The following is a 14,700-nucleotide window of genomic DNA, read 5'->3' as shown; positions in this document are numbered from 1 at the left end:
CATTCATTCTTGGGGCACTCCTCTGTTTTTGTGGATGTTTGTGAAGAAAAAGAATTTCAGGATGTATATTGTATACATTTCTCTGACATTAAATTGAAACTGTTTTTCCCAGAGAGTGGTGAATCTGTGGAATTCTCTGCCCAGGGAAACGGTTGAGGCTTCTTCACCGAATATATTTAAGATACAGTTAGATAAATTTTTATATAGTAGGGGAATTAAGGGTTATAGGGAAAACGCAGGTAGATGGAGTTGAGTTTACGGACAGATCAGCCATGATCCTATTGAATGGCGGGGCAGGCTCGATGGGCCGGATGGCCTACTCCTGCTCCGATTTCTTATGTTCTTATGAACCTATTGACATGGTGACAATCCGGGTTCAGATTAATTTATTATTATATGCACCAGAGTGTTATGTAGTGACAGCTAGTGGTTAGCACATGCTTTACAGTACAGACGACCCGGGTTCAATTCCCATGGCTGCATGTAAGGAGTTTGTATGTTCTCCCCGTGACCGCGTGGGTTTCCTCAGGGTTGCTCCGTTTTTTTTTTACCCACGGTCCAAAGATGTACAGGTTAGTTGGTTAATTGGTCCCATGATTAAACTCAAACTAAAATCAGCGGATTGCTGGGCTGGGCGGCGTGGCCATTCCGCGCTGCATCTCAATACATAAAAAAATTCCTCAGTCGCACGAAGAACCGGACAATTGCTTCAGAACCCTGACCGCAAAGACCAAAAAATGTTGTGTGATCACCCTTGCTTCTGAGAGACTGTGTGCACTGTCCCGACAACAACACGATGGCTGCATTTCTAGGACACCCTCGGTTTGCCAAAGGCGCCAATTAAATTCGAGGCTCGCTCGGGTGCCTCCTCGTTCAAATTCAAGATAAATTTGACCTTTCCAGGCGCTACCGTTCCTTTTTAGGAGAAAGGCGACCAGGAGGAATGTTAAAAAGTTTGCGTCAGTGTTGTTTGGGTACATGGGAAATGACGTTTGTGGATGTTCTGGAAAGAGCCAGATTTTTTTCCCCAGGAGCCGGGCTGAATGAGTTTTATATAAAGGCAGTTGCAGGCAGGGCAGGGTGTGTGAGTGAGTGAGCGAGCAGCATTAGAAGCTTATCAGCTCAACGTTGTGTGGCTGTCAGGAGTGTATCAGGTAATTAACCTACAGGGCCAGTTCGGAGCCTTTGCCTGCTTTGAAGGGAGACCGCAGCCTTTCTGCGTACGATGGGCAAAGATTATTACAGTATTCTGGGGTTGCAGAGAGGAGCTTCCGACGATGAGATCAAGAAGGCTTACCGCAAGCAAGCACTGAAATGGCACCCGGATAAGAATAAGTCGCCCAACGCGGAGGACAGGTTCAAAGAGGTAGCAGAAGCCTACGAGGTGTTGAGCGACCCCAAGAAGAGGGAAATCTACGATCAGTTCGGAGAGGAAGGTAAGAGGGGATGAAGCAGGGATTTGGAGACTCGAGACGACCAGAGATTACAGCATAGGGCGGAATTCGATATGTCATTGCTGCAGTCGCCGATTTATATAAGCGGAATGCATGCGGACAATATTTAGTGACAGTCCACGTTTTTTTTCTTTATCAACAGTGATATGATGTCATTCTTTAAACCGCTCGTTGTTCCCGCAGTCCGGGGTTTTTAGGTTATTCGCCCGTTCCATCTATAACCTTCTGCCCAATGTTAGGGGTTTGGAAGTGATTGTGATGATGCTCCTATTTAAAGTAAAACGCTCTGACTTGCGCAAAGTTCAAGAAACACATCGGTGCAAACGGCGATATGGGAATTTAGTTGTTTCCGAGTGTAGGAATGGCAGTGGGTCATTAAACTCTTGGTTTTGTGCTGCATTCCATTACATCATGGCTCAACCTCGCTTCCACTCCCAAGCACCAATCGCCGTATCACCCCTGCCTCTGCAGCTGGTCAACCACGACTAGACAGTCCCTGTAGTCACGGGGCATTCCTCAACCGCTTTTGAATTGGAGAGGGCCACTGTGTCTCATACCTCAGCAAAAAAAAAATGGCCTGTGGACACGTTCAAACTATTGCCAACTCACCCCCATTTACTGTGCTGCCTGGTGAGGTTGAACTTGTTAACACCATGGTGCCCTTAAGTAATTTTCCAAAGTGCTTTTGGTAACCAGTTACACACAAAATGATAGACGAACCCAACAGGTCAGGCAGCATCTACGTTTTGGGCTGAGACCCTTCATTATGATTGAAAAGGAAGGGGGAAGAAGCCAGAATAAGAAGCTGGGGGTGGGGTGGGGGGTGATGGAGGGGAGGGGATGGAGTACAAGCTAGAAGGTGATGGATGAAATCAGGTGGGTCTGGGAGGGTTATGAAGTGAGAAGCATGGAGTTAACAAGTGGATAAAATGAAGGGCAGCAGAAGAAGGAATCTGATAGAGTGAAACATGGGGAAAAGGGCAAGGAGAAGGGACACCAGAGGGTGATAGACGATTGAGGGGAAGAGACGGGGTAAGAGGCAGAGCCAGAATGGGGGATTTCCTTCTTCAGCTCTGCCAGACTGCCTCAATTAGAGTCATAGAACACTACAGCATAGAAACAGGCCATTTGGCCCAACTAGTCTGTGCTGAATTATTTATCTGCCCAGTCCCATTGATCTGTACCTGGGCCATAGCCCCCCCCCCTTACCCTTCCCAATCATGTACTTATCCAAATTTCTCTTAAATGTTAAAATCGACCCCATATCCACCATTTCCACTGGCAGCTTGTTCGACACTCCCATCACCCTCTGAGTGTAGAAATTCCCCCTCATGTTCCCCTTAAACATTTCACCTTTCACCCTTAACCTATTGCCTCTATTTCTAGTCATTCCATCACCAAGCACATTTTTCCCTCTTCCCCCCCCCCAACTTTCTGCTTTCCACAGGGATCGTTCCCTATGTGACTCCATTGTCCATTCGTCCATCCCCCACGGATTTCCCTCCTGGCACTTATCCTTGCAAGCAGAACAAGTGCTACACCTGCCCCTACACTTCCTCCCCTCCCATTACCGTTCAGCGCCCCGAACGGTCCTTCCAGATGAGGTGGCAGTTCACCTGAGAGTCTGTTGGGGTCATCTACTCTATCTGGTGCTCCCGGTGTGGCCTCTGTATATCGGTGAGACCCGGTGTAGATTGGGAGACCGTTTCTCTGAGCACCTATGCTTCATCCGCCAGAAGAAGTGGGATTTCCCAGTGGCCACCCATTTTAATTCCACTTCCCATTCCCATTCTGATATGTCTATCCATGGTCTCCTCTACTGTTGCGATGAGGCCACACTCAGGTGAGGAACAACACCTTGTATTCCATCTGGGCAGCCTCCAACCTGATGGCATGAACATCAATTTTTCGAACTTCCAGTAATGTCCCCCCTTCACCATTCCCCATCCCCTTTTTGCTCTCTCACTATAACTCCTTGCCTGCCCACCGCCTTCCTCTGGTGCTCCTCCCCCCTTTTTCTTTCTTCCATGGCTTTCTGTCCTCTCCTATTAGATTCCCCCTTCTCCAGCCCTGTATCTCTTTCACCAGTCAATTTCCCAGCTCTTCCTTTCACCCCTCCCCCCTCAGTTTCCCCTATCACCTTGTGTCTCTCCCTCCCCTCCCCTCAACTTTTAACTCTGTTCCTCATCTCTTTTTTTTTCTCCAATCCTGCTGAAGGGTCTCAGCCATAATGTTGACTGTTCACTCTTTTCTATAGATGCTGTCTGGCCTGCGGAGTTCCTCCAGCATTTTGTATTACCTCTACTTCTACTCTCATCTAACCTCAGTGGGGAAAAAAACCTGCTTGCATTTACCCTATCTATAGTATACCTCCATGAAATCTCCTCGCAGTCTTCTACGTTCTAACCTTTCCATATAACTCAGTTCATCAAGCCCTGGCAGCATCCTTGTAAATTTCCTCTGCACTCTATCAATCTTATTTACATCTCTGCTGTAGGTAGGTGACCCAGACTGGACACAATACTCTGAATTTGGCCTCACCAACATCTTATACAATTTCAACATAACTTCCCAACTCAGTACATTGACTTATGAAGGCCAATGTGCCAAAAGTTGTCTTTTTTGACCCTAACTACCTGTGACACCACTTTCAATGAATTATGGACCTCTATTCCCAGTTCCCTTTGTTCTGCTACAATCCTCAGTGCCCTACCACTCACCATGTAAGATCTACTCTAGTTGGTCCACCCTAAGTACAATACCTCTTTTCTGCATTATATTCCATCTGCCATTTTTCAGCCGCTGCAAGCTTTGATAGTCTTCCTCACTGCCCATTACACCCCCAATCTTAGTGTCATCTGCAAATTTGATGGTCTAGTTTACCATATTATTATCCCGATATAGATGACAAACAACAATGGACCCAACGTCAATCCTTGCGGCACACCACTAGTCGCAGGTCTCCAGTCAGAGAGGCAGCCATCTACAACCACTATGTGGCTTCTCCTGCAAAGCCAGTGACTAATCCAATTTACTACCTCATCTTGAACCTTCTAGACCAACCTCCCACTCTGGGACCTTGTCAAAGGCCTTGCTAAAGTCCATGTGGACAATATCCCCAGCCTTTGACTTCATCAACTTTCCTGGTAACTTCCTATAAAAGCTCTATAAGATTGATTATTGTGCATGTCCTTTGCCTAGCATATGTCTTATCATTCATCAGATTGAAATTGCCAGTGGATCTCCCTTATGACAGATGCCTTCAATTAGTTGGAGGTGGCGAGTGGCGGGGAAATGAATGGAGGGAAATAGTTTGGGTTAGAAGAGAAAGCTCTATGATAAATGATAAGTTGGGTTAAGGGAGGAAGGAGAATTTGATTTGCAATTGTATCAGCTTGTAAGTCTTTGCACACTGTTTAGGCATGGCCATAGGTGGACAAAGTAAATATTTTTTCTTTATTACAGGTTTGAAAGGAGGCGCTGGTGGGAGTGATGACCAGGGAGGAACGTTCCGGTACACTTTCCACGGAGACCCTCACGCCACCTTTGCTGCATTCTTCAATGGTGTCAATCCCTTCGAGATGTTCTTTGGAAGGAGGATGGCAAACGGCCAACATGAAGAAGCCATGGATGTGGACTCTGATATTTTCAGCCACTTTGGAGGCTTTAGCATGAATAACTTCCCTAGGGAACGGCACCGAGGAGGGATGATGGGACAGATGCATCGCAAACAGGACCCCCCCATCATCCACGAGCTCCGAGTGTCCTTGGAGGAGATCTACAATGGCTCCACCAAGAGGATGAAGATTTCCAGGAAGCGACTGAATCCTGATGGCCGGAGCCTCAGGATGGAGGACAAAATACTAACTATTGAAATCAAAAAGGGCTGGAAGGAGGGAACTAAGATCACATTCCCAAAGGAAGGCGATGAAATGCCCAACACGATTCCAGCAGACGTAGTTTTTGTACTGAAGGATAAACCTCATCCCCACTTCAAGAGGGACGGATCGAATATTGTCTATCATGCTCGAGTCAACTTGCGGGAGGTATGTTCTGCTGAGGTGTCATTTCTATTTGTAATGTGAGATGGTTTCCTTTTTCTTTCTCTGTATGTTGGATGAGTTGCACTTGAAGCATTTCCTTCCCGCTCTTCCATGTGCCCAAGAATACTGAGCTCTGCCAATTCTTGTTTCTAGCACATTCCCTTCTTTTTCCTTTCAACTCGAGCTTCAGAATTCTCTCTCGAAACTCCTTACCGCTCCTTTTAATAAATTAACCTTTTTTTTTAGCTTTTATACCCACTCTCAAAATTACTTGAGTGCTTCAACTCAGATATTAAAATAGTTTATATTCTTGACATCTTACCCTGCATAAATGCAAAATGGTATTTCTGTAAAAACTGTTTGCAAGTCATGGAGGTTCAGGTGACTGCGGATTCTGGAATCTGGGTCAAAAAGTAATTAACTGTCGGAATTTGATAAGTCAGGCAGTATCTGTAGAGGGAAATGGACAGTTGATGTTTTGGGTTAAAGCCCTTCCTTTGTACCCAGAATGCTGACTGTTTATTTCTCTCTATAGATGCTGCCTGACTCGCTGAGTTCCTCCAACGTTTATTTATTGCAAGTCCTCTTTGACAGATTGGCCTGATGAAGTATTTAGCAAGGGCAGTAATATAATGACCATCTGTGAATGCTGTCCTTTCCTCACCACCAACCTCACGTCTCCAAACAAAACAAGTAGTCTGGGCTTAACGAAAATCCCCAAGTAAAGTTTTGATATTCAAAGGCCTGTTTATGGTGAGGAAAGAGCAGCACTCACAGATAGTTATGCTATCACTGCCCTTTGCTTAATTCTTTATCAGGACTTTCAGTCCAGGAGGAGTTGAAATAAGCAAATGCTGGAGGAACTCAGCAAGTTGTAAAGAAAGTGTTTGGCACAATGGCCTTCATAAATCAATGTACAGGAGATTGGATGTTATGTTGAAGTTGTATAAAACATTGGTGAGGCCTAACTTGGAGTATTGTGTGCAGTTTTGGTCACCTACCAACAGAAAGGATGAAAGAGTACGGGTAAAATTTACAAGGATGTTGCCAGGTCTGGAAGATCTAAGTTATAAGTAAAAATTGATTAGGTTGGGACTATTCCTTGGAATGTATAGTATTAAGAGGAAGTTTGATGGAGGGATACAAAATTACGCAGGACATAGACAGGGTATATGCAAGCAGGCTTTTTCCACTGAGGTCAGGTGGGATTACAATAAGAGGTTATAGGTTCAGGGTGAAAGGTGAAAAGTTTAAGGGGAACATGAGGGGGGAAACTTCTTCATTCAGAGGGTTGTGAGAGTGTGAAATGAGCTGCCAGCACAAATTCAGATAGGTACAAGGATGGTAGGAGTATGGAGGGCTATGGTCCTGGTGCAGGTCGATGGGAGTAGGCAGTTTAAATGGTTCAGCAAAGACTAGATGGGCCGAAGGACCTGTTTCTGTGCTGTACTGTTCTATGACCCTCTGACTCTATGAGTTAGGCAGCAGCTTTGCAGGGGAATAAACAGTCTGTTTCAGGTCCATAACATAGGAGCAGTCCATAGAAGCTACTCAGTCCATCGAGTCTGCTCTGCCATTCCATCGTGGCTGAGTTATTATCTCACTCAACCCCGTTCTCTGCAACCTTTGACATCCTGACTAATCGAGAACCTATCAATCTCTGCTTTAAATTCACACGGTGACTTGGCCTCCACAGCGGTCTGTGGCCAACTACACTTGGTTTTCAGAAGCTATAAATAAAGCCATCTGATTTTCGGAATTGTCTTTTTTATTTCGAGTTCATCCAACGTAGTAATAGTTATACCCCTACTCCTAGCAAAAAGGTTACGGGGATTAGAATATCATGAGACTGAGTGCTGAACTGTGCCAAGCTGGAAATTACATAAAATTAGGTGGAGAGCCGAGGTGTAATTTTTCCAATTGGTTTCATGGGGAGGTGATCAGATCCCTTGCATGAATTTAACATGTAAAGAAGAATTCATGCCAAAAAGATATAGGTTTAAAAAAAAGCAATGTCAACATTGGACTGTACTCCCCCTGGGTCCCCTCCTCCTTCCCTTTCTCCTGTGGTCCACTCTCCTCCCCTTATCAGATTCTTTCTACTCCAGTCCTTGACTTCTCCCACCCACTTGGCTTCACCTATCACCTTCCAGCTAGCCTCCTTCCCTTCCCCCCACCTTTTCCAGTCTGCTGTCTTCCCCCTTCCTTCTCAGTCCTGAAGAAACATTTTGACCCATAACATTGACTGTTTATTCACTTCTATAGATGCTGCCATAAAAATCATAGATAATTTGATCTTGGTGTCAGGTCCACTTTCCTGCCCATGTAGTCATAAACCTAGGCCTCCCATAGACCAAAATTTGGTCTATCTCATCCTTAGTTTCAGTTTTGGATCTCCCCCTCCCCCTCCCACTTTCAAATCTCTTACTAGCTCTTCTTTCAGTTAGTCTGACGAAGGGTCTCGGCCCGAAACGTCCACTGTACCTCTTCCTAGAGATGCTGCCTGGCCTGCTGCATTCACCAACAACTTTGATGTGTGTTGCTTAGTTTTAGTTTTAGCCTTAGCCATTGCTTAGTTAACACTTCCCCTGCCCCCACCTTTTTATTCTGGCATCTTCCCCCTTCCTTTCCAGTCCTAATGAAGGGTCTCAGCCCGAAACGTTGACTGTTTATTCATTTCCATAGACGCTGCCTGACCTGCTGAGTTCCTCCAGCATTTTTGTGTGTGTGTGTGTGTGTGTGTGTGTGTAAGCATTAACGATGTGAAGTACACAAAAGTAAATAATTTTCTTTTTAAAAAAAGGATCTTGTAGGCTTCTTCAAAGGATTTTCTAAGTATTTTATTTAGAGATACAGCAAGGTTTACAGGAACTTCCAGCCCAACAAGCCCACAGTGACAGGTGACACCCATGTGACCAATTAAGCTGCTAACTGGTACACTTTTGGAATGTGGGAGGAAAGCAGGGCACCCTGAGGAAATCCACATGGTCAGGGAAGAATGTAGAAACTCCTTACAGAGAGAGTTGGGAATTGAAGCCAGGTCACTGGCCCTGTAAACTTCATGCTAACTGCTATGCTGCTGTACTGCCCTTTATTTTATTGTCTGTAGTCACAAATATAATACAGGGACCAATCTGCATGCAGATTGATCCCTCAACTGGATATTAACTAAATAATTCATTTGATGCAGTTGGTTTAGAAATAATTATCAGCCGGGGAGATTGTAACACATTGCTGCGAATCCTGACAGATTTGAAACTGAGAATGGATTATAAAGGCAGAAAATGCTTATAATGTTATCTTGATTAGTGTGCAGAGATGTTTCCTTTAGATGAAGGAAGAAATTATTTGGGTATAATTTGAAATGTCATTCAATCATGGCTGAGTTATTTTTCCTATCACGCAGCAATGTCGTCTGAAAGAAGATTAAAAGTTGTGAAACATAGGGCACATATGAACCATTAGACCATAAGACGTAAGAGTAGAATTAGGCCATTTGATGATGCCTGATTTATTATCCCTCGCAACCTCATTCTCCTGCCTTGACCCTGTAACCTTGGACATCCTTAATAATCAAAAACCTATCAACCTTCACTTTAAAGTACCCAGTGACTTGGCCTCCACCGCCGTCTGTGATTACGAATTCCACATCTTTGTCACAAAGTGTATGAACCTATGAGAATTGTACACAACGGTTTAGAAATCATTGATTGTGTTTTAGCTGTTGTCTTGTATCCAGAGTTGGCAATTACACTTCAGAATTAGAGTAGATTTATCATTACTGACGTATGCCATAAAATATGTTGTTCTGCGGCAGCAGTACGCTTAAGTTACAATAAGAAATATATAAGTAAATAGTGCAATAAGAGGGCAAAATAGTGAAGAGAACAAAATACTTCAGGGAGAATGTCAAGACTTAAAAAGGGTACAGTGGAAATGTTACTAAACTGGTATCAAGACTACGGGAGTTTAATGTGGAGAGATTGGAAAAAATGTCAGTGCTCCTTGGCACAAAGAAAATTATGAAGATGCTTGATCGAATTGTTTAAAAATTACGTGGGGTTCTAGGGAAATTCAAAGGTGGAACAATTTTCACTGGGTCAGAACCCTAAAGATTTAACATCTTTGTCAAAACAATATCAGTGAAGAGTAGAGAATGGTTGCTTGTGTAGTGATATGGCAAGGTCTGAAATGTACTGCCTGTAAGGGGGAGAATGTAGATTCTTAGCAACTTTCCAAAACAATTGGATAAATGCTTTGAGGAGGAAGAAAATTACAGAGCAGTGGGTAAAGGAGCAGGGAAGTGCCACTAATTGAGTATCTGTCTTGTAGACTTCATGACATGTCGGTTTGACTAACCCTCTGTACCACATAATGTCTCAGACTTCACTGCAATAAATTAGATTCATCAAACTTATTTGGCAGGTTTGGGGAGGTACAGTAAATACAGCTGCACCAGTTCTGCATGGATAAATATATCTTCTCTTTCAGTGTGATAGAAACAGAATTGCCCAGCCACGTTGTCGACAGAAACAAAGACAAATCTTAGGGGGTTCTCATGCATAGATGCTGCTTAGGTCAGGTAGCATTGGTCGAAAGATAAGTAGTCAATGTCTTGGGTCTTGCGACGCCATGTAATTAAGTGCTAAATTATCTGCCCCGTATGTTGCATACAGCGGGGAAGGCCTTCACCCTGTTTAATTGCTCCAGTGTCCTGTTGAGATAGTCTCCTTGCTGAATGATTGCAGAACTGGATTCCCCTCTACCTCGTTTATGATCTTGCACTGTATTATCTACCTGCACTGCACTTTCTCTGTATTCTGCACCGTTACTATGCTTTACCTCAATGCTCTGTTGTAAAGTAGTTTATCTGTAATGACGGTGTGCAACGCCAGCTTTTCACCGCACCTCGGTACACACGGTAAATAAACCGCTTTACCCCACAATCAGCTAAAAGACATGATGCCTCAAGATTTTGAACAGTCAGCTCACCAGTAACTCTACACTAAATGGGGGGGCATAGCTACAGTGACATTATAACTAAAGCCATTCCTTACTGCGAACATGTCAGGCACACTGCAGCTTAACCTTCCCTACTCAAAGGAGAACGATGGCTTCTCCATTTCACTGAGGCCAACCGTACAAAGATTCCTCCCCAAGTCTCTTTATATTTAGCAACTTGCCTCCGAGTGGCAACTTCCAGAAGCTGCTGGAAAAAAAAATCCTTGTTAATCGCACAGGACCAGCCCGGCTGCCCAAAATATTTGGAGATTCACCTGTGAAATTTTGCCCTGGAGAAGCAAGGAGCAAAAACAACAAGTTGTCTAAATGAAGGCTCTGGGGTCGAATTGTTGACAGTCCATTTCCCTCCACAGGAATTGCCTGATCCACTGAGTTCCTTCAGCTGCACAGCCTCAGAATATAAGGACGTCCCTTGAGAACAGAGATGAGGAGGAATTTCTTTAGCCAGAAGTTGTGAATCTGTGGAATTCATTGCCACAGGTGGCTGTGGAAGCCAAGTGACTGAGTATATTTAAAGTAGATGTTGATAAGTTCTTGATTAGTAAGGATGTCAAAGGCTATGGGGAGAAGGCAGGAGAATGGAGTTGAAGGGGATAATAAATCAAACGTGATGGAATGGCAGAGCAGACTCGAAAGACCGAATAGCCTAATTCTGCTTTGATGTCTAATGGTCAGCTCTTTTTTTTTTTTGACTCCAGATTCCAGTTTTTGTGTCAAGTTAGTTCAATTAAGCTCATCAACCCTACTGGGACAGAGGCTACTAACAGCAACTCACTACAGTTCTCTGTCCTGGGCCAGTCTATCAAGTTGACCCCAGGCATCATATGCCTTCTAGGCGAAGATCCCCCCTCTCCCAAGGATGTGGGCTTTGGAGCTCCCGTAGTCCCATGCCCAACCCTCCTTATACACCCAGACTTGGGACTGTCCATGGCAGAGTTGTGTCAACAAGAACCTGTCCCTTATTAATGAAATGCAATGCTGGTAACCCTATGCACAGAAATCTTTCTCATCAAGAATAGCTTTTTATAAATAAGGGATGCCCATTTTAATGTTGGCAGTGAAGGTTGTTGATCTAACCAGAGAACTGCAAACATTGAATGTTTAACTTCAGGACATCTAGTCATAGTCATAGTCATACTTTATTGATCCAGGGGGAAATTGGCTTTCGTTACAGTTGTACCATAAATAATAAATAGTAATAGAACCATAAATAGTTAAATAGTAATATGTAAATTATGCCAGTAAATTATGAAATAAATCCAGGACCAGCCTATTGGCTCAGGGTGTCTGACCCTCCAAGGGAGGAGTTGTAAAGTTTGATGGCCACAGGCAGGAATGACTTCCTATGACGCTCTGTGCTGCATCTCAGAGGAATGAGTCTCCGGCTGAATGTACTCCTGTGCCCACCCAGTACATTATGTAGTGGATGGGAGACATTGACCAAGATGGCATGTAACTTAGGTAGCACCCTCTTTTCAGACACCACCGTGAGAGAGTCCAGTTCCATCCCCACATCATACGAATGAGTTTGTTGATTCTGTTGGTGTCTGCTACCCTCAGCCTGCTGCCCCAGCACACAACAGCAAACACAGACTCGTAGAACATCCTCACCCTTCCCTTCCAGTCCCGATGAACGATCTCAGCCCAAAACATTGATTGTTTATTCCCCTCCATAGATGAAGTATCTGTTTCTTTTTCTGCCCCACCATCTGGGAGAGGGGCCATTAAGAAGCAAAACTAATTACTTGATACAAAGGAAACCTCTCGGTGCTATTGATATTCTTTCCAAATAACTATTTCCTTTCCATTATAGGCTTTATGTGGTTGTACAATTCATGTGCCCACCATGGAAGGCAGATCCGTCTCGTTAACGACACAGGAAGTGATTAAGCCGGGCACAAGAAAGCGGATAAGCGGCAAAGGGTTGCCATTCTCAAAAAACCCCAACCAACGAGGTGATCTCATTGTGGAGTTTGAGGTCACCTTCCCAGACTTTATATCCACATCATCCAAAGAGGTGCTGAGGCGACATTTACCCCTGTCGTAGATGGGAGGACTAATTCCGTTTCACAGTAGTATCACACTCCTATACATAGTGACGTGACAGCTTTGAAGTATTGTGCTTGCACGCCCTAAGGAGAAGCATCAGTGACTGTTTCAAGAGATTTTTCAAGCAGCAATAACTTTTTGTCATGTTCTTAAAAGGCAAGCTTTTCACTGTGTTCTGCTGGGTGCATATGTGGAACTTTTTGTATGTTTTTTTTATTTAGCAAATTGTGTATGTAGACATGAAGGCTGGCTGATTTAAGCCAGTATCCATTAAAAGACTGTCAGAGAAACCAATTCTAACATGTCAATGTGAATGGTCCATTCAAGAACTTGTTCTCAAGGATGAATTTCCAGGATTTGGAATGCACTATGTGCTATTAGCAACATGATGTCACTTTACCCATCATATAATGTGTTTTTAAAAAAAATCTGTTTGGCAATTTTGTAAAGAAATGTACTATAAATCATTTAATATGTCCATCACAATATAATTTGAGCCCTTATTTCTGTACACTGCCAATTAACGCCAGCTGCTTGGACAAATGACAACATGATATTTAATAAGATTAAGGTGCAGATTTATTTAACTGACTTACTTACCTAATTCCAGTTCCGTCGCCGGTGTTTAGGGCAGCAATGAAGGTCCTTCAGCTCCGGCGGTATTCAAGTCTCCATCGTGTCAGTAGCTCAGTTTTCGCTACCAGTCAGAGTTGTTAGCCCTGTGATGAGCACCGCCCCCCTCCCCCCCGGGAGGTCCGGCCGACTACTCTTAGCCTGGCCTTTACCCTTTGACCTGCATGTCATGGGTGACCCTACCAAAAGCCAAAGCATAAAGCCCTGACTCCAGCCAACGTAGCTTTCCGGGTCATTGAGCGCACAAACATCGAAATGCAATGACAAGGTTGTGGTCCTCTTGGAAGAGATTTATTTAGGTATACGGTGGAATTTTCAGTTTGTTTTTACAACCAATTCACCTAAGGATGCGCTGGGGGCAACACGGAGTGTCGCCACACATTCTGGCGGCAACGTAGAATGTCTACAATGCTCAGCAGAACAACACAGAACACAACAAGCAACAAAACAACAACATTAAAATAAGCTATGTTTTTCCTTAACCACCCCACCCCACCCACACATGCACGCAGGCAGTCCCCCCCAATCTCCAGCATAGGACTCCTGGCTTCAACTCTGTACTTCCGATTGATCATCAGCCTCTGATCTCAGAATCCGGTTTAATATTACCGGCGGATGTATCATGAAATTTGTTGTACTTTGGTATCGACCCCGGACCGGCCGATGATGGGATCTCAAACTCCCAGCTGACTGGCCCTTGTGCCCCCTGCTCACAAAGGCCGGTCTGAACCTGGGACAGCCCGATACCCACGGATGTCCCTTGACATCTGTCCGAGTCGCTGGCTTTCGAGCAGATTGTTAATCATATTTCTTTCCACCCACCCACATCCCGCATTCAAATCTGGAGAGCCCTTTTCCCTGTGTTGGATCCTTAACCGGCAGTGTGGTAGTTTATCCTTGTGTGCAGTTCTACTACGGTACTGGCATCTGGGGCTGTATCACAAGTTAAGGGCTTTGACGTGATTTAATTGTAAGAAGGTACAAGAGGTGCAACATCAGGGTTTAGTTGGCAGTTTTATTTGTAACTTGTCGGCAGATGAAATGGATCTATCAATACTGATATAAATTACTAAGATCTAAAGATAAAGCAGAGTTTTTATTGCATATTGTCTGGAGAAAGTATTACTTTTTATTAATAAATGCAATACGAAGATAGTTACATAGCTTTCAGTTTCTTGTCTTAATACACTTAGAGGCCTCTATTAGATACACATGTACACTTTCTTATTAATGTAAGTATCTCATCAGCCAATCATGTGGCAGCAACTCAATGTATAAAAGCATGCAGACATGGTCAAGAGGTTCAGTTGTTGTTCAGACCAAATATCAAAATGGGGGAAGGAATGTGATCGAAGTGACTTTGACTGTGCAATGATTGTTTGTCCAGACGGCTGGTTTGAGCAGCTCAGAACATGGAGTTTACACACACAACAGTCTCCTGAGCAGTGTTTCCCAACGCCCCCCAAAGCACCTTCATACTTGCCAATGACCCTCTTTGG

At 44.1% G+C, this 14,700-nt stretch overlaps 1 protein-coding gene across 1 annotated transcript; it reads left to right on the top strand.

Annotated features, from left to right (window-relative positions):
- The first annotated feature begins 1,021 nt into the window (after positions 1–1,021).
- Positions 1,022–14,360, top strand: dnajb4 (DnaJ heat shock protein family (Hsp40) member B4). The gene is made up of 3 exons (XM_072273321.1): positions 1,022–1,436; positions 4,920–5,500; positions 12,333–14,360. The coding sequence occupies exons 1-3, from the start codon at positions 1,226–1,228 to the stop codon at positions 12,564–12,566; spliced, it is 1,026 nt and encodes a 341-aa protein (XP_072129422.1). The 5' UTR covers positions 1,022–1,225; the 3' UTR covers positions 12,567–14,360.
- The last annotated feature ends 340 nt before the right edge of the window (positions 14,361–14,700 follow it).

This window comes from Mobula birostris, chromosome 12, assembly GCF_030028105.1.
Source record: "Mobula birostris isolate sMobBir1 chromosome 12, sMobBir1.hap1, whole genome shotgun sequence".
NCBI classification, from domain to species: Eukaryota; Metazoa; Chordata; class Chondrichthyes; order Myliobatiformes; family Myliobatidae; genus Mobula; species Mobula birostris.
This window is presented reverse-complemented; position numbering and strand designations above follow the sequence as displayed.

Coding starts and splice junctions, on each gene's coding strand:
- dnajb4 (XM_072273321.1), top strand. CDS start 1,226: ATGGGCAAAGATTATTACAGTATTCTGGGGTTGCAGAGAGGAGCTTCC. Junction 1,437..4,919: donor CGATCAGTTCGGAGAGGAAG/GTAAGAGGGGAT, acceptor TCTTTATTACAG/GTTTGAAAGGAGGCGCTGGT. Junction 5,501..12,332: donor CTCGAGTCAACTTGCGGGAG/GTATGTTCTGCT, acceptor TTTCCATTATAG/GCTTTATGTGGTTGTACAAT.